The sequence below is a fragment of the Ranitomeya imitator genome, chromosome 5 (genome assembly GCF_032444005.1).
Source record: "Ranitomeya imitator isolate aRanImi1 chromosome 5, aRanImi1.pri, whole genome shotgun sequence".
Classification (NCBI taxonomy): domain Eukaryota; kingdom Metazoa; phylum Chordata; class Amphibia; order Anura; family Dendrobatidae; genus Ranitomeya; species Ranitomeya imitator.
This window is the reverse complement of record NC_091286.1, coordinates 4350742-4371637: the sequence shown is the minus strand read 5'-3', so window position 1 is coordinate 4371637 and position 20896 is coordinate 4350742. Positions and strand designations below refer to the sequence as shown.

Here is a 20896-nt window from a genome sequence, read left to right as displayed (position 1 = left end):
TCATCACTAAACTTGGTGTATTGGAAACACCCATCGGGTGTAGAGGTCGTATTCTCTTTGACCGTTTGGGTTGTTAGGTCAAGGTCGGTGATGTACCTTGCTGACCCTAGTCTCTCAATTAGCTCATCGATCTCATTCGGCTTACAATAATCATATAGGTCTGCAAGGGTAAATTGTTTGAAAAGTAAGAGATGATTTTTATGTACTTTCGATAGCTGAAGTAAAAATATCGAAAAAAATCCATCATGTACATTTTTTTTTTTAACAAACACTGACTTCATAAACTTTCTTGCACCATAATTTGATCCCTTAGTGTGACGATTGGTGGGTGATTTTGGCGTCATTAGATGTTCCTGGGCTGATGGAAAAATGTAACACTGAGTACAATGTAAGCGAGTGGAGACTATTGATTCATCCCAAAAAATTCAGAAAGCTACAATGGCAGCAAGTATGCTTCAGTGCCTTTAGGGCATTCTGTGCAGTTGGAGAAAAGCTATGATGAGAATTTAGACATTATTCCCAAGAAACTTCACTATGAGGAATAGGGATGGTCAAAATGTGGTGATCTGAAAGTTCTCTTCGCTCCATGGGCAGCAAGGATACAGAAGGACCCAAGGTTTTGTGTGAATGGAACAGCCGGGATAGGCCTCATAATTGAAGCCAAAAAGTTAGCCAACGAGAACATTTTTGCAACCTGTACTCGAGAACATAGTTGCAGAAAGTTTACGTGATCCCATTAAAATTCTCCTGCAACCACTCCACATTAAGACAGAAGGAGAGACTTAAGTACCTTTTTTGACAAAGTCACTGGTAAAGCACTGGAGTACTTATTAGCTTCAGTGATATGAACCTAGGAAAAAGCTCCAGCACACTAAGTGCTAAGAGGGGTTAGTCGGATATGTTTAGGGCTAGAATGAGTGATCAGCTGTAGAGTGGGGGGGAAGTCCAGAGGATAAATACACAGCCTTCTGGCTCATTCCGTGTTAGGTGTGTTTGGAGGTGCAAGCTCCAGAGCAGTGTTTTCATGAGAAGAATAGCAGAACTTTTTTTGTTATTTGTTCCTGAGCGGGTGGATCCTAGCAGGAACACGGACCGTGCCAAACGTTATCTTTTTGTTTTCCCGTTAGGCCAGGAAGGTCATGCTTGTTTTGCTAACGATTCACTGGTTTATGCAGTACCTTTAATAAACCAGTGGAATATTTGAAGAGACTGCATTCTTGTGTCTACCTCAATGCGCAGCTGAGTGAGCCAATCTACCACAGTTAGTGTTAGTAAAGCGGGCAAGATCCCCAAAAAGCAAGTGTGACAGTTGTGGACAAACTGGGTGAAGGTGGCTATAGGAATGGAACAGTGGTCAGACAAAATGGAGGAGCTGATAAAGCACCTGGTCCAAAGCCTGCAGCAGCAGTACCAACAGCACAACAAGCAGCAGCTCCAGTAACAGCAGCAAGCCCAGCAGGAGACAACTAAATTCCTGATACAGAGATCCAACAGCAGCCATGCCAGATAGAACTCCTGACGGGGGATATCCGCAACTGAGAAATCGCCTCACCCTAAGACAAACACCCTCGCTCCCAAATGTTCGACCTACTACATCTGGTACGGAGTGCTTGCAGCTGGAGTCCTCCACCCCAGCCCAGAAGATCGAGTTGATATGAACATACAGACCTGGGTTGCCCATAGAGACTTCCGGAGTGCGGAAGACCTGATTGGCCTAGTGGAAAGGTACCAGGTGGTCAAGACGTCCTTAAAGAAACCAGGCGGTGTTGCATCCCCATACTGGGGTAACCAGAAAGAGCTTAACTCTCAAAGGAGGGTAATAGAGCCACAACTGAGAGGGAGACCGAGGTCCCATTTGACCAGATTGTCATGGACCTTGTCGGGCCTTCAGTTAAGTCTGCCAGAGAGCACCAATATATCCTGGTGGTCATGGACTATGCAACATGGTACCGGAGGCGGTACGACTATAAAACTCCTCCGTCCTTAGCATAGCCCGAAGGTTAGTTCATATATTCTTCCGGACGGGCCTGTCAAAGTAGATCCTTATGGACCAAGGAACGCCGATTATGTCCAAGGTAATGACAGAGTTATGTAAGGCTCTCCAGATTACACAATTCAGGAGGTTGGTGTACCATCCACAGACAGACGGCCTGGTGGAGAGGTTCAATAAGACCTACAAGTACACGCTTAAGAAGGTAATTGGAAAGGATGGCTGGTTGCTGGGGGTTTGCTTACTTCTGTACCTGCTGTTCTCTATTAGATAAGTTTCACAGGCCTCTTCGGGGCTTTCACCGTTTGATTTGCTACATGGATGGCACCCTCAAGACTTCTAGATATTGCGAAGGAAACCTGGGAAGCAGAGCTTACACCCCATCGGAGTATCATTGAGCATATAGCCCAGATGTTGATCGTGAAGGAGAGCTTCCTTCAAGCACAAGAGGCCCAGGTAAGGGTCTAGAATCGGTTAGCGAGGCCGAGACAGTTTAGCCCTGTAGACCGAGTGTTGGTGTTGATCTCCATGCTTGAAAGTAAATTTCTGGCCAAGTGGCAGGGGCCATACTAGGTGGTCAAAACTGAGCGACGTCAGCTACAAGGTCCACTAGCCACGGAGAAGAAAGCTCTACCAAGTGTATCACATTAATCTGCTTAAACCACGGTGAGACAGGGAACCGTTGGAAGCTATGTGCCTGGGGGCCAATCCTGAGGCCAAGGTCGAGGATGTCACAGTGGCAGAGACACTTCCACCGGCCCAGAAACAACAGTGCTGAGAACTGCTTCAGCAGAACTGGGAACTGTTTTAGAAGTTGCTAGGATTTACGCAGGTAGTGGAGCACAAAATTCTGATGGTACCACATGTGCGGGTGAACCAAAAGCTGTATAGAATACCTGAAACCCGCCGCAAGGTGATTTAGAAGGAGGTTAGGATAATGTTGAGCCTGGACATCATCGACGAGTCAAAGAGAGGCTGGTCCAGCCCTATTGTCCTCATGCCGAAGCCTGATGGAGAGTGGTGTTTTTGCAATGACTACAGAAAACTAAATGAGGTGTCTAAATTCGACGTGTATCCAATGTCCCACGTCAATGAACTCAGAGAGGCTAGCGCCAGCCAGATACATCACCAATTTGGACCTAACAAATGGGTACCAGAATGTCGTTTCAAACCAAAAAAATGGGAAACAACAATGCCCAAATAATAAATGTAAAATCTTTATTGAAAAAAATCTATACTAAAACATCTTAAAACTGATGAAGTAAAGTGCTAAAGTGTGCAGGTGGTGTTCGGGCAATCGCCGCCCGATGCCAGCTTATTCTGACAGCTGACACCCGGCAATAAGTGCTAGGAGCGGTCACAGACCACTCCTAGCACTTTAACCCCCGAAATGCTGCGATTGAATGAGATTGCAGCATTCCGGGAGCCGGCAGAGGGCCAACAACCGCGGGGTCCTGATCGTTGCTATGGTGACCCAATGTCATCATGATGACATCCGGGTCACCAGAGCTAGGAAACATACTGATCATGCACAGTGCATGATCAGAAAGTCTCTTGTCAGTGCAGAGCTCACAGTTTCTACAGCACAGGGATGCTCCTGCATCCCCATGGTATACAAGGGATCAGCTTGCAAATAATGATAGTCCCATAGTGGGACAAAGGCAAAAAGTTAGAAAAAAGTAAAAACATTTTTTTTTAAATAATTGTAAAAATATTTTAAAAAATAATAAAAAGATATTGTATCTACAAATAAATATTTGAATGAAAAATTATAAACAATAAAAGTACACATTTTTGGTATCGCCACCTACGCAAAGACCCGACCAATAAAACTGTTCCACTAGTTAACCCCTTTAGTGAACACCATAAAAAATAAAAAACAAGACAAAAAACAATGCTTTATCATCATACCCCCAAACAAAAAGTGTAATAAAACACGATAAAAAAGACAGATATAAATAACCATGGTACCACTGAAAACGTCATCTTGTCCCGCAAAAAACGATCCACCATACAGCATCATCAGCGGAAAAATAAAACAGTTATAGCTCTCAGAATAAAGCCATGCAAAAATAATTTTTTTTTTAGATAAAATAGGTGTTTTTGTGTAAAAGCGTCAAAACATAATATAAATGAGGTATCGCTGTAATCGTACTGACCCGAAGAATAAAACTGCTCTATCGATTTTACTACACATGGAACGACATAACTACCCCCGCCCCCCCAATAAGAAATTCCTGAATTCCTGGTGTTTGATCATTCTGCCTAATAAAAACCGGAATAGAAAGTGATCAAAAAATGTCACGTGCCCAAAAATTGTACAAATAAAAACATCAACTCGTCCCACAAAAAACAAGACCTCACATGACTCTGTCGGCCAAAATATGGAAAAATTATAGCTCTCAAAATATGGTGATGCAAAAACTATTTTTTTGCAATAAAAAAGCGTCTTTTAGTGTGTCACGGCTGCCAATAATAAAAATCCGCTATAAATCTGGTATCGCTGTAATCGCACCGACCCAAAAAACAAAGTTGCCTAATCACTTATACCGCACGAGGAACAACGTAAAAAATAAACAAAAAACAATTTTTTAACCTGCTGTTGATTTGTTCATTCTGCGTCCCAAAGATCGGAGTAAGGCTCGGCGCACATTTATCCTGCACTCTGTGCTGAGCGCTTACACCGGGGTTTCCGTGTAAATCTCTGAAATACGCGATTCAGGCAGAACCTCTGGTGGAAAATTCCCTATGAGGCAGATGGAGGCACTGTGGACACAGACTGACCTGTGATCCGGCGGTGTCCGTCTGTTTAGATTGCATAAAAGTGACATCGGCCACAGTTTTGTGCACTTCTGAAATGAAGGACACCGCTGAACTGAGGCCAGACGGAGTCCAGAGTAACTCCGCTTCCTCATTATAGAGACTGGATCCCTCTGGGGTTTCAACTGAATCACATCACTCAGAGATATAGATGGAAACACCAAAGCAAGTGCTCACCATACAGCGCCGGATAACTGTGATCTCAAACTTTATGTAAAATGTTCCCAATAAAAGCTTCAGCTCAATCCACAAAAAAACAAGCCCCGCTCAGGTCTGTCATCTGTTATTAGAAATATTGGGGGCTTTCACGTTACTAGTAGCAATAAGGTTCTGTAAAAGTGAAGTGGCTCCTCACCCACCAAAAGTAATTCAGCAAATTCTGCGCTCTCAAATGCCCCCTCCCTTCTGAGCCCCAGTGTACCTAAACCACATATCGTGTTCACATTTGGGATTTCTGAAGCGATGAGAGCCCGCCTTACTTAAGGGTGCATGCCTCCAGAAGCAGGGGCTGGACAGAATGTACTGGTCACTACAACGTACTGGTCACTACAATGTACTGGCACTACAGCGTAGTGGTCACTACAACGTACTGGTCACTACAGCGTAGTGGTCACTACAATGTACTGGTCACTACAGCGTAGTGGTCACTACAATGTACTGGCACTACAGCGTAGTGGTCACTACAACGTACTGGTCACTACAGCGTAGTGGTCACTACAATGTACTGGTCACTACAATGTACTGGTCACTACAATGTACTGGCACTACAGCGTAGTGGTCACTACAACGTACTGGTCACTACAGCGTAGTGGTCACTACAATGTACTGGCACTACAGCGTAGTGGTCACTACAACGTACTGGTCACTACAATGTACTGGCACTACAGCGTAGTGGTCACTACAACGTACTGGTCACTACAGCGTAGTGGTCACTACAATGTACTGGTCACTACAGCGTAGTGGTCACTACAATGTACTGGTCACTACAGCGTAGTGGTCACTACAATGTACTGGCACTACAGCGTAGTGGTCACTACAACGTACTGGTCACTACAACGACAGTTTGCAATTTTCACTCTGTAACATTCATTGCTGCTTGCTTCTGGAAAATACCCATTGAGTCAAAATTGTCACTACACCTGTAGATAAATTCCCCAAGGTGTATAGTTTCCAAAATGGGGACACTTGAGGGAGGATTCTGCTCTTCTAGCAATTAGGGGCTCTGTAAATGGAGTCTGCAAACTGTTCTAGGTAAATCTGCGCTCCAGGAGGCAAATCGCTCCATCCCTCCCGAGTCTCTCTGTATGGCTAAGTTGTGCAGCCACGTATGAGGTATTGCCACATTCAGTAGAAATTGTGCACACTAGCACACGAAGTGCGGAGAGGGGTTGGTCGGCCGTGTTTAGTGCTAGGGTGAGTGAACAGCTGTAGAGTGGGGGAAGTCCAGAGGATAAATACACAGCCTTCTGGCTCATTTAGTGTTGGGTGTTTCTGGAGGTGCAATCTCCAGAGCTGTGTTTTCAGAAGCAAAGCTGAACTTTTTTTTGTTAACCAGCAGACTGATCGCCACAGCAACATGGACTGGGCCTTCAGTTATATTTTTGTTTTCCCGTTAGGCCAGAAAGGCTGTGTTTGATTTGCTAAGGCTGCACTGGTTTATGCAGAACCTTTAATAAACCAGTGGAAGATTTAAAGAGACAGCGTTCCTGTGTCTACCTGTATGTGCAGCCAAGTGAGCCGATCTACCACACTGTACCAAGTTTCACGGACTGTCTGAAGCAAAACTGAAGGAAGGCATTTTTGTGGATCCGGATATTTGGAAACTCATGAACAACAAAGTGTTCAAAACAAAAATGAAAGCCGTTAAGAAAAGGGCATGGGATTCTTTTAAAGAAGATGTGAAGAAATTTCTAGGTAACAACAAAGATCCAAAACACAAGTCCATTGTGATGAACATGCGGAAACGGTTCAAAGCCTTGGGATGTCTGATGAATAGGAAGTTACATTTTTTACACTCCCATAGTGACAACTTTCCTTAAAACCTTGGTGTTGATCGCGAAGAGCAAGGAGAAAGTTCACCAGCAAATCAAGGAGATGGAATGTGAACATGATGGGGGACTACTGCTGGATGCTTCACAGAGGAGGTCCGCAGGCCTTCTATCAAGAGAAACTTTGATGAATAAAGGAAAAGGTGCCAGAATTTATTTCCAATAAAGTTTCAGAATGAATGTGCAATACATTTTTATAGATGTATTTTATATAGAGAGATTTTATATAGCATTGGGTACATTTTTGGTTACAGCAAAGATTTTTGAGAGCTGGCCACTTACTAAAGACTATTGGTCCAATGCACGTAGAGCGGAGTCCACAGCTGTAATGGATGCAGAGCGCAGACTTTTCCAGCATGGAGCACCGGTTAGGTATATATTATTGTTGTTTTATTAGATGGCAAAATAGAAAAAATAGGCACGCACTTACCCTGTTGCGGTGAATATCACTTTATTAGGACATATAAACAAACGGATAGCAGGGAGGGATAGAGTCAGCCACGGACAACGATCGTTTCGTGCTCTACGGCACTTCAACGGCCCAGTGACCAAACAGCGACGCTGCAGCGATCCGGATCGTTGCAGCGTCGTTTAGTGTGAAGGTACCTTTACAGCCTATAGTGCCATTGTGTGGATGGGGATTGTAGACCCAGGGGGGCTGTCACCACAGGGGGTCTCACATCAGTCCCAGGTGATGGGCTGCTGGAATTGATTCATTCATTGTGCTAAAAACAAATGTTAAGTGGGCGGGAGAGAAAGAAGCCACAACTTTTAATCAGGAGTAGAGATGGCTACCTGGATCGCCCCGGCTGATCATCTGCCCGGCGCCCAACAAACAGGATCTCCATGCATGTGTTGTGACAGTGAAACAGCCGCGACACATGCAGCTGCGGCCTGGACGGCTGATCAGCCGGAGCGCTCCAGGTATCCGGGTTCCCTCTGCAGCTTATTTGGTAAGCGCTATAACTTGCCGAATAAGAGGGAACCCGAACATATTCACTCATCTCTAGTCAGGAGCTGGGAGAGTGACATTGAGGGGAGAGGATCTAGGCTAAGGTCCTGGAGCCATGGATGGATGGTTGGAGATCGGTTGCCGGCTAGACTAGATCCACCTGCTACGGTTGAGGGATTTGTCATCTGGATTTCATGAACTGTGACTACAGACTATACTGGCGGGAGATACGAAATCTGTAGGCCAACCACAAGTTGGGAGACAGCGAGTATCCCCTGGTATGGGGGCAGTAGGACTATCGGCCCCAGGGTGGGGATCTTACGGACTGGGGGCAATTGATTTTGGCTATTTACCTGGATTTTCTGTACAATCATGGATGTAAGGAATAAAAAAAATAGTTGCATTGTTAACCTGCCTAGTTGATTATTACAACCTACAACTTCAGATCATCACACTGGGTATCTCCTGTACATACGGTAATTATCTACGTGCAGCTGGTATAACCTGGGCATCGCTCGTATATAATTATATATGCACCGCTAGTAAAACCTGATGTGTCCTCTGACTGTACCATTGATCCTCCCACCTCTGCCCTGATGCCACCCTTGGACTTACCGATGTGCCCACTGACTACCATTGATCCTCCCACCTCTGCCTCCCCTGGACTTACTGCTTTCCCACTGACTACCATTGATCCTTCCACCTCTGCCTCCCCTGATGCTTCCCCTGGACTTACTGCTTTCCCCACTGACTCTACCATGGATCCTTCCCCCTCTGCCCTGATGCCACCACTAAACTTACCGATGTGCCCACTGATAATGATGCCACATACACACACACATTAGACTCGAGCAGCTGAAATAAGACGTACAGCCATTCTATAGCAGGCTTTATTTCATGTTATTATGGGATGTTGTAATGCAATAAGAAGCGTTTCATACTGCTGCTCCCCAAAGTCTTTACAGGTTGTGAGGAAAAACAGACTTTTGGTTTCGCATGTGTCTGCTGCCTGCCCCATAACATGCGTGTGGGTTCGGCCTGGCACACATGGGGACTGTTACAATCTGGTTGCGGTGTGTAAACAATTTTGGACAAGTCTTCTGATCCCGTGCCATCTCCACTCAGTCAAAGATCTTCATTCTCTGGAATGAGGGGAGTGCACAAACCTACATCCCGGTCTCATTGTCACTTTGTGCTGCATTGTGGTATACTGTGGTGCCCCCAAAATACAGATCGAGCGCATGTGGCCAACACGGCGGTGTGTTATGGTGTCTCCTAAGAATGTCCGGTCTGTGCTCAGCCCTTGTACTCAAAATTGCTATTCCGCCCTTTCATCATGAAAATGTCTGGAAGGGCTCATTGACGGAGACAATTTGTTGGTGAGTCTTGTGTCCCTGGGTGAAGAGTTCTAATTACTGGAAGCCTCTCTGCTGTATGGATGCGTTACCACATACTGTATACAGTATATGGCTAGTGTGTGCTGGCGGGTGCAGGTATACAGTGATAACAGTCTACTGACTGACACAGAAAAGCGAAAAGCAGACATGGCTGCTCTGCCCGGGTGTTCATTATAGCTCCTGTAGCCTTGGTCAGCAGGTCACACAGTGAACATGGGCTGCTTCTTTATCGTCCTTCAGATTATTGTTGTAATGCTCAATCTTAGCAACAAACTTCAAATGTGAAAATAAAATGATTGGTTTGTGATCGGCAGAGATCTGGTTCCTTTGCACAGTCTTCATATGGGACTGTGTATATTCCGTAGCACTGGTTGAATGAAGAGCAATGTCCCCTAGTAGAGCTGGAGTGAGGCTGGTGTGTGCACCGAGGGGCCATTACCTACCATTGCCTCTACCATCACTTGTTCCGTACTTTACTTTTGTTGCCAGATTTGGCACTTGCACCTTCAGTCTTTGTCCCTTTCTTGCAACCACAGGGGTTGCTGGACACTCGCCAGGGACTTGAGCTCGTGGTTGAAGTCTGGGAGTTGGTTGTACATGGTGAGATGTGGCAACTGGTCTTCTGTGCCGGGATGGAGATGGACTTTCTGTTCTGGTGAGAGACTGGCTTCGTGGCGATGGACTGAGTGTTCGCACTGGAACCACTGGAGTCTTGGGTGGTCCGCGATTGACTCTCCGTACATTGGTTCTAGAAGGAATCGGACTTGAAAGAGGGGGAAGCCTCATATGTAAGGATTTAGGCTTGTGGTCAGGGGAGAGCCCAGTACTGCCAACAATAGCTGCCCATGGAGTCTGGCACCTATATAAATCAGGAGAAATGAAGGTAAAATGTAGGTCAGAAGGAAGAACAATAATGTGTAAAATACAGATATACAGTACGGTGACAAAAATGGGCAAAAGGGGCATTAACAAGCCAGGAAACAGCCATTGGGTATGGCACCCACCAAGGAAGCCAGAATAAGTCACCAAGTATGGTACCTTTCATGGGTGCAATTCTAATAATAATAACTTTAGTTATATAGCGCCAACATATTCTGCAGCACTTTACATTTTAGAGGGGACTTGTCCAGACAATGGACATTAGGCATAACAATAATCACATAAACAGATACTAAGAGGAATGAGGGCCCTGCTGCTCGCAAGCTACAATCTATGAGGAAATAGGGGAGACACGAGAGATGGATGGTAACAATTGCTTTCATTGTTCGGACCGGCCATAGTGTAAGGATTGGGTGTTCATGTAAAGCTGCATGAACCAGTTATCAGCATGAATAAAAAGTACAGACAAAGAGGCTATTAAATGCATAAAGCGTGTCAGAACATGATACGAAGAACCTGGTTTTGGTGCGAATTTTGAATGGGCAACAGGGATAGTTAAATAAATGTGGGGAGGCGGTGGGCCAGTCTGAAGAACTGCGTTTTTATGGCACGCTTACAACTGTGGGGATTGGGGATTAATCGAATTATCCTGGGTAGTGCATTCCAAAGAATTGTCGAAGGATATGAGAAGTCTTGGAGACGGGAGTGGGAGGTTTTGATTATTGAGGATGTTAACCTCAGGACATTAGCAGAAGGAGGGCACGGGTAAGGTGGTAGGCAGAGACCAGAGAGGAGATGTAGGGTGGTGCTGAGCCATGGAGGGCACGGGTAGGGTGGTAGGCTGAGACCAGGGAAGAGATGTTAGGGTGGTGCTGAGCCATGGAGGGCACGGGTAGGGTGGTAGGCAGAGACCAGGGAGGAGATGTAGGGTGGTGCTGAGCCATGGAGGGCACGGGTAGGGTGGTAGGCAGAGACCAGGGAGGAGATGTAGGGTGGTGCTGAGCTATGGAGGGCACGGGTAGGGTGGTAGGCAGAGACCAGGGAGGAGATGTAGGGTGGTGCTGAGCTATGGAGGGCACGGGTAGGGTGGTAGGCAGAGACCAGGGAGGAGATGTAGGGTGGTGCTGAGCTATGGAGTGCTTTGTGAATGAGGGTAATAAGTTTGTACTGGATTCTGGAGTGGATGGGTAACCAGTGCAATGATCCTGGCTGCAGCATTCAGGACAGATTGGAGCGGGGAGAGTTTGGTAAGAGGGAGGCCGATTAATAGAGAGTTAAAAAAAGTTACAATAGTCCAGACGAGAATGAATAAGAGAAACAGTAAAAGTTTTTGGAAGTCAAAAGTAAGAAAAGGGCGAATTCTAGAAATGTTTTTGAGATGCAGGTAAGAAGAGCGAGCCAGTGATCGGATGTGGGGGGTGAATGAAAGCTCGGAATCAAGAATGACCCCAAGGCAGCGGGCATGTTGCTGGGGAGTAATGGTGGGACCACACACAGAGATGGCAATGTCAGGCAAAGGTAGGTTAGTAGAGGGAGAGAACACGAGGAGTTCAGTTTTTGACAGGTTCAGTTTCTGACAGAGGGAGGACATGATGTTAGAGACAGCGGTAAGACAATCACTGGTATATTGTAATAAATAGAGACTTTAGTGAGGGCAGTTTCAGTAGAGTGTAAAGAGCGGTGTAATGCTACTTTCACACTGGCGTTTTTAGGAATACGTCGCAATGCGTCGTTTAGGGGAAAAAAACGCATCCTGCAAAGTTGTTTGCAGGATGCGTTTTTGCCCCATAGAGTAACATTACCGACGCATTGCGACGTATTGACACGTCGCAACCATCGTGCGACGGTTGCGCCGTGTTGTGGCGGACCGCCGGGAGCAAAAAACATTAAATGTAACGTTTTTTTGCTGCCAACCGACCGCTTTTTCCGACCGCGCAATGCGACGGGCCGAATTCTGACGCTAGTGTAAAAGTAGCCTAACGGAGTCTACTGTGCTGTAGTACCTCTTTCAGCACCCCCCGTGTTTCAGGAGGTCCACTCTGCTTTTGCTGGATTCTGAATGAAGGACGCTGGCTAGGATATCTTGATTACATGGGAGCATATAAAAGCTGACTGCTACTCCAGGTATTTCCAGTCTAAAAGAACACACTTTATTTACAACACACAGAATATATAACACAGATACACAGGGCAGGCCAATAGAAAAAACAGGCCAGACATACATTACAATAGCCGCAGGGGGCCGGAGCCTGCTGGTATTTACTGTGGGAATTACAAAGGTGGGGGAGGACAGAAGGGGGATATAGTGTCCTCTCTGCCCAGGGGCGCAGCCTGTGGACTGATGCATTTCACATGGAACATATTATACATAATAAATATATAGCATAACATATTATTGGCGCTGGGGGTTCTGTAACAAGCGGGAACCGGGTTGAAGAGGGTCGAGAAGAGAGTTGTCGGAGATATAGCGGATAAGACGGGAGTGGACCAGGCGTTCCAGGAGTTTAGAGATGAAGGGAAGTTTAGACACAGGTCAATAGCAGCAAAGTTCTGGTCGAGGGATGTTTTTTAAGTAATGGATGTATGCTGGCATGTTTAAATGAGGAGGGAAAGATACCGGAAGAGAGAGAGAGGTTGAATATTTTTGTTAGGTGAGAGGTGACAGCCGGGAAAGGGACTGGAGGACATGTGACGGAATAGGGTCACTGGTGCAAGTAGTAGCACGAGAAGATGCATGGAGCCTGATTACTTCTTCTTCAGTGACTGGTTCAAAGTCAGAGAGTGAACTAGATACAGTGGGGGACGGAGGACAGTGCATGGAGTGAAGGGACTGGGAGAAAATTTCCTGTCGGATATGGTCAACTTTTTTTTTTTTTCTTTGAAATAATTGGCCAGATAATCATGGCACAGATCCGTGGTTGGGGCCTGCACTCTTGGATTGCGTAGGGAATGAAAAGTGTCAAAGAGACGTTTAGGATTATTGGATAGTGAGGTAATGAGGGTGTTGACATAGGTTTGTTTGGAGAGATGAAGAGCAGAGTTGTATGTTTTAAGCATAAGCTTGTAATGGATGAAATCTCTGGGCAGACTGGATTTTCTCCACAGCCGTTCAGCGCACCTGCAGCACCGCTGTAGGAAACGTGCCTGCAGCATGTGCCAGGGTTGTCGCCGTCCGTGCAGAGTTGTTCTATGCACAGTTTCATCCAGGGCACTTGGCTGGTTTTTACTGTAAATATAAAGAAACACGCAAAGATATCAGGAAGAGAATTGTGGACTTGCTCAAGTGTGGTTCATCCTTGGGTACAATTTAAGATACCTGAACGTGCCTCGTTCATCTGTACAAACAATTCTACGCAAATACAAACAAGATGAGAATGTTCAGCCATCATACCGCTCAGGGAGGAGATGGGTTCTGTGTCCCAGAGATGAACATGCTTTGGTCCAACATGTTCACATCAACCCAAGGACAAAAGCAAAAGAGCTTGTGAAGATGATGGTGGAAGCTGGTAAGATTGTGTCAATATCCACAGTGAAACGAGTACTGCATTAACATGGGCTGAAAGGCCACTCTGCCAGAAAGAAGCCATTACTTCCAAAGAAACATAAAAAAACAACCAAATTAATGTTTGCAACCAAGAACAAAGATCTTAATTTTTGAGACATGTCCTGTGGTCTAGTGAAATTAAAATTGAACTTTTTGGGCATAATGACCATCATTACGTTTGGAGAATAAAGGGAGAAGCTTGGAAGCTTAAGATCACCATCCCTACTGTGAAACACGGGGTGGCAGGGTGTTGTGGGGATGTTTTCCAGGAGGGACTGGTGCACATCACAAAATAGATGGCATCATGAGAAAAGATGGTTGTGGCAATACATCTCAAGACACCAGCCAAGAAGTTAAATCTTGGGAGGAAATGGGTCTTCCAAGTAGACAATTGCTAAAATGGTAACAAAGTGGCTTAAGTATAACAAGGTCAATGTTTTGGAGCGACCATCACAAAGCCCTGATCTCAATCCTATTGAAAATTTATGGGCAAAGCCGAAAAGGCCGGTGCGAGCAAGGGACCTACAAACCTGGATCAGTTACACGAGTTGTCAGGAGGAATGGGCCCAAATTCTGACCAACTTGTGAGAATCTTGTGGAAGGATATCCCACACATTTGACCCAAGTCATTCAGTTTAAGGGCAATGGTACTTCAAATACTAATGAAATGGATGGAAACTTTTGACTTTGCAGTAAGTACTAAAAATACCTTATAACATTCTCTCTCTCTCTCGCATTCTGGCAATTGGCTAATAATAATTATGTTAATCCTAATTTATCTAAAACGGGAAAGGTTTATTCTGATTTCATGTCAGATATTGAGAAAAATATGCAGTTGTGTCTTTTTATATAGTGGATGGAAACTTCTGGTTTTAACTGTATATAAGTACTTGGATAAGAATACAGTAATTAACCAGAGCCAGCATGAGTTTGTAGCAAACAAGTCATGTCTGACTAATCTAATTTCCTTCTATGATTACTATGGAATCACTGATTGGGTGGATCAGGGAAATGCGGTAGATATAGTATATCTCTATTTCAGCAAAGAATTTGAAAAAGTATCTCATACTATCCTTATTGAAAAAATGACCAAATATGGGATTGATAAGGCTACGGTTAGGTGGATTCATAAATAGATCAGTGATCAAGAGTGGTAATAAATGGCTGCACATCCAGTTGGAAGAGTGTTTCAAGTAGGGTACCACAAGGCTCTGTCCTGGCTCTAGTGTTTCAAGTAGGGTACCACAAGGCTCTGTCCTGGCTCTAGTGTTTCAAGTAGGGTACCACAAGGCTCTGTCCTGGCTCTAGTGTTTCAAGTAGGGTACCACAAGGCTCTGTCCTGGCTCTAGTGTTTCAAGTAGGGTACCACAAGGCTCTGTCCTGGCTCTAGTGTTTCAAGTAGGGTACCACAAGGCTCTGTCCTGGCTCTAGTGTTTCAAGTAGGGTACCACAAGGCTCTGTCCTGGCCCCAATGTTGTTCAACATTTGTATAAATGATCTAGATAAAGGAACTGATGGTAAACTAATCCAATTTGCAGAGGATGCAAAGGTAGGAGGGATAGCTAAAGGCCCCGTCACACATAGCGAGATCGCTAGCGAGATCGCTGCTGAGTCACAAGTTTTGTGACGCAACAGCGATCTCAGTAGCGATCTCGCTATGTGTGACACGTACCAGCGATCAGGCCCCTGCTGTGAGATCGCTGGTCGTGTCGGAATGGCCTGGGCCATTTTTTGATCGTTGAGGTCCCGCTGACATCGCTGAATCGGCGTGTGTGACGCCGATTCAGCGATGTCTTCGCTGGTAACCAGGGTAAACATCGGGTAACTAAGCGCAGGGCCGCGCTTAGTAACCCGATGTTTACCCTGGTTACCATCCTAAAAGTAAAAAAACAAACGCTACATACTTACCTATCGCTGTCTGTCCTCGGCGCTTTGCTTCTCTGGTCTGGCTGTGAGCGCTGGTCAGCCGGAAAGCAGAGCGTGCTCACAGCCAGACCAGAGAAGCAGAGCACCGAGGACAGACAGCGGTAGGTAAGTAACATAGTAACATAGTAACATAGTTAGTAAGGCCGAAAAAAGACATTTGTCCATCCAGTTCAGCCTATATTCCATCATAATAAATCCCCAGATCTACGTCCTTCTACAGAACCTAATAATTGTATGATACAATATTGTTCTGCTCCAGGAAGACATCCAGGCCTCTCTTGAACCCCTCGACTGAGTTCGCCATCACCACCTCCTCAGGCAAGCAATTCCAGATTCTCACTGCCCTAACAGTAAAGAATCCTCTTCTATGTTGGTGGAAAAACCTTCTCTCCTCCAGACGCAAAGAATGCCCCCTTGTGCCCGTCACCTTCCTTGCTATAAACAGATCCTCAGCGAGATATTTGTATTGTCCCCTTATATACTTATACATGGTTATTAGATCGCCCCTCAGTCGTCTTTTTTCTAGACTAAATAATCCTAATTTCGCTAATCTATCTGGGTATTGTAGTTCTCCCATCCCCTTTATTAATTTTGTTGCCCTCCTTTGTACTCTCTCTAGTTCCATTATATCCTTCCTGAGCACCGGTGCCCAAAACTGGACACAGTACTCCATGTGCGGTCTAACTAGGCATTTGTACAGAAGTATGTACTGTTTGTTTTTTTTTACTTTAACGATGGTAACCAGGGTAAACATCGGGTTACTAAGCGCGGCCCTGCGCTTAGTTACCCGATGTTTACCCTGGTTACCGGGGACCTCGGGATCGTTGGTCGCTGGAGAGCGGTATGTGTAACAGCTCTCCAGCGACCAAACAGCGACGCTGCAGCGATCCGGATCGTTGTCGGTATCGCTGCAGCGTCGCTATGTGTGACGGGGCCTTAACACTAGAGAAGCTTGAACAATGAGCAGTGACTCACAAAAAGGTATTTAACAGGGAGAAATGCAAGATTATACATCTGAGCAAGAAAAACTAAAATTACATCTATAGAATAGGAGGAATAGAACTAATTAACAGCACGTGTGAAAAAGACTTGAAAAATAGGGGAGTCAGGGAGACGTAGAGTCAGCTCACTGTGTGTGCAGTTGATGGATGCAGCTGGTTGTCTTGCACGGAGCAGCCCGGCATTCGGCTTGAAGGCAAAGCAGGAAAAGAAAATTCCAGCGCGACCGTGATGAAGAGGTAAGTAAAATCCATGTTTTATTAGATCAGATTATAAGTGAAGAGTGTTCACACAGTATAGCAGCAGTGTGTCAATTCAACGCGTTTCAGCTAATGAAAGCCTTACTAATGGTTACAAACTGTGTACTGAAGTCATGGTTATATATAAAACAAGCAATAGAATATGCTAGTGAAGGGCCAATAGCAATGAAGCAAGTAAATGAGTCTAATAAAAAACACCTGGAGAGAATCTGAAAGACGAGAACCAACAAAGAAAAAAATAATCCATTTTTCTTATTATATAGGAAAAAACAAACGTATTGTTTTAATACTGTCTCACATTTACACCAGAGGTGATCGTAGTATTTAACTCGAAAATCCAAACGCATTCTTTGTTCAAAAATGTTTCTCCTATAGTTACCACCTCTTACAGGCTTGATCACCTTTTCAATAGCTCTGAATTTAACTTGATAAATCACCTTTGTGATGATGAGAGACTGCAGAGATCTTAATAGTGCTAATCGCATCAGCACATGAGATGCCACCATACTAAAATCCTATATATAGTAGTGTGGCTAATGGTCGCATGGTCGATGGGAGGTATGTGTCGCAGAGATGGCTTGTCTCTGATGTAACCTGGAGTATTTTCTCCAGTGGATGAAAGCACCAAGAGGTTCGTTTGGTGCACCTGGGTCCGGGTTGCGGGTAGCTATGAGATATGGGGGGGTCAAGCTACCCACATAACTCCTCTGTGGGTGTGGCTACAGCCTATTTAATGGAGGCTGTTTGTCACATGGTCTGAGACTGGAGGCTTCCAGTGTGTGTTCTGCTGAGGCACTGACCTGACCTGAGAGGGCGGATCCGCTGTGCTATATGAACTGTTTTTTTCTGCTTGTTTCCATTTTGTGCCACAAAAGGCTATCTTTTGTTTTCTTAAACTTAAACAGGTTTATGGAGCAAATAAACCTGATGGACTTTTTTTTATGAAAACTGCTTCCTGTGCTAACCCGCAGCCGAGTGAGTAAAACCTTACAATATATATCGAATGCTGCTGGACTGTGTGAACACTCTTCACTTTTAATCTGATCTAATAAAACAAAGATTTTACTTACCTCTCCATCACGGTCTCGCTGGAATTTTTTGTTTCCTGAAAAAGACTTGGGTATACTAATAGATCACAGACTGCACATGAGTCAACAGCGTAATGCAGCAGCAAAAAAGGCAAACACAGTTCTAGGATGTATTAAGAGAAGCATAGAGTCTAGATCATATGAAGTAATTATCCCCCTCTACTCCTCCTTGGTCAGACCTCATCTGGATACTGTGACCAGTTCTGGGCTCCACATTTAAAAAATAAAAGACATTGAAAAACTGGAGCAAGTTCAGAGAAGAGCGACCAGAATGGTGAGTGGACTGCAAAGTATGTCCTACGAGGAACTGTTAAAGCATCGGGGAATGTTTAACTTGCAAAAAAGAAGACTAAGAGGAGACTTAATAGCTGTCTACAAATATCTGAAGGGCTGTCACAGTGTAGAGGGGTCATCATTATTCTCATTTACACATGGAAACACGAAAAGCAATGGACGAAACTGAATGGGAGGAGACACAGATTAGATACTAGAAAAAACTTTTTGACAGTGAGGGGGATCAATGAGTGGAACAGACGGCCACGAGAGGTGGTGAGTTCTCCTTCAATTGAAGTCTTCACACAGAGGCTGGACAGACATTTGTCTGAGATGGTTTTGTGACTCCTGCATTGAGCAGGAGGTTGGACACGATGACCCTGTAGGTCCCCTACAAATCTAACATTTTAGGAGTCTATGATCCAGTGACACTAGTGGCTGTTGGTTGTATGCTCAGTGACACTAATGGCCGGTGGTTGTATGCTCAATGACAGTAATGTCTGGTGGTTATATGCCAGGTGACAGTAATGGTCAATGGTTGTATGCCCAGTGACAGTAATGGCCAATGGTTCTACATCCAGTGACATTAATGGCTAGTGGTTGTATGCCCAGTGACAGTAATGGCCAATGGTTCTACATCCAGTGACATTAATGGCTAGTGGTTGTATGCCCGGTGACAGTAATAGCCAATGGTTGTATGCCCAGTGACTGTAATGGCTAGTGGTTGCATGCCGGTGACAGTAATAGCCAATGGTTGTATGCCCAGTGACTGTAATGGCTAGTGGTTGCATGCCCGGTGACAGTAATGGCCAATGATTCTACGTCCAGTGACATTAATGGCTAGTGGTTGCATGCCGGTGACAGTAATAGCCAATGGTTGTATGCCCGGTGACTGTAATGGCTGGTGGTTGTATGCCCGGTGACAGTAAAGCTTAGCGGTTGTACAATGTGTGACAGTAATAGCTGGAGGTTTTACCCTCAGTAACAGTAATAAATTTCAGCTGCAATATTTCCCTTGTTGTTGCCGGTGTATGGATTATTATGGTACACATAATGTTGTAGGTTATAGATAATTTATAACTGGGGGACAAAGGTTGAACAAAGACCTAAGTCCATCAAGACCTATGTAACTATAGGTTTGGCTTAAAGCTGAATTTTCCCCTTTTTTCCTGTTGTACAATAACAAATTACATTGTGGTACCGTGTTAGCCAGAAAAATCGATGTGAATACTTTTCTGCCCAATGATGATAAAAGTTTTCTCAGAGTGATGCCTTTATTGGCTAACCAGAAAATAATATGTTTGCAGCTTTCAGACCACAGAGCCTCCTTCTTCAGGCAGGATTACAAGTAGATTAATAAGAAAAAGTACAACATTTAAGGGATACTACAGTATATAATAAATAATTCCAAACTCCTTGAGCAGCACGTCCATGCTGAACTTTCCTCTCACTTTGCATCTAACTCCCTCTTCGACAACCTACAATCTGGTTTCCGTCCCCACCATTCCACTGAGACTGCCCTGACCAAAATTACTAATGACTTACAGCCAAAGCTAACAGACAATTCTCTATATTCCTCCTCCTAGACCTGTCCTCTGCCTTCGACACAGTTGACCACTGCCTCCTACTACAGATCCTCTCTTCCTTTGGGGTCAAAGACCTCGCCCTATCTTGGATCTCCTCATAACCCACCAACCGCACATTTAGCGTTTCCTACTCCGATACTACCTCCTCATCTCGCCCCCTCTCTGTTGGTGTCCCCCAAGGCTTTGTCCTAGGACCCTTACTCTTCTCAATCTATACACTCGGCCTGGGACAAATCATAAGGTCCTATGGCTTCCAGTACCATCTATATGCCGATGACACTCAGATCTACCTCTCTGGCCCAGATGTCACCTCTCTGCTCTCCAGAATCCCAGAGTGTCTATCAGCCATATCCTCCTCCTTCTCCTCTCACTTCCTCAAGCTCAATGTGGACAAATCTGAACTCATTATCTTTCATCCATCACACATATCTTCCCTACCTGATCTATCTATCAAAATAAATGAAATCGCACTTTCCCCGGTCCCCAAAATCCGCCGCCACGGAATAACCCTTGACTCTGCCCTGTCCTTCAAACCGCACATCCAAGCTCTCGCCACCTCCAGCTCAAAAATATTTCCAGAATCCGTCCTTTTCTCAACCCACACTCTACCAAAATGCTCATAGTAACATAGTAACATAGTTAGTAAGGCCGAAAAAAGACATTTGTCCATCCAGTTCAGCCTATATTCCATCATAATAAATCCCCAGATCTACGTCCTTCTACAGAACCTAATAATTGTATGGTACAATATTGTTCTGCTCCAGGAAGACAACCAGGCCTCTCTTGAACCCCTCGACTGAGTTCGCCATCACCACCTCTTCAGGCAAGCAATTCCAGATTCTCACTGCCCTAACAGTAAAGAATCCTCTTCTATGTTGGTGGAAAAACCTTCTCTCCTCCAGACGCAAAGAATGCCCCCTTGTGCCCGTCACGTTCCTTGGTATAAACAGATCCTTAGCGAGATATTTGTATTGTCCCCTTATATACTTACACATGGTTATTAGATCGCCCCTCAGTCGTCTTTTTTCTAGACTAAATAATCCGAATTTCGCTAATCTATCTGGGTATTGTAGATTTCCCATCCCCTTTATTAATTTTGTTGCCCTCCTTTGTACTCTCTCTAGTTCCATTATA

The 20896-nt window shown here is 44.9% G+C and overlaps 1 protein-coding gene across 1 annotated transcript in view; it reads right to left on the bottom strand.

The window, feature by feature from the left end:
* Nucleotides 1-8684: 8684 nt before the first annotated feature.
* TTBK1 (tau tubulin kinase 1) overlaps nucleotides 8685-20896 on the bottom strand; it is a 155362-nt gene continuing 143150 nt past the window's right edge. Inside the window, exon 15 of the mRNA XM_069768220.1 lies at nucleotides 8685-10066. Within this exon, the coding sequence (XP_069624321.1) occupies nucleotides 9643-10066 (424 nt within the window). The 3' untranslated portion in view covers nucleotides 8685-9642. The remainder of the gene's footprint in view (nucleotides 10067-20896) is intronic.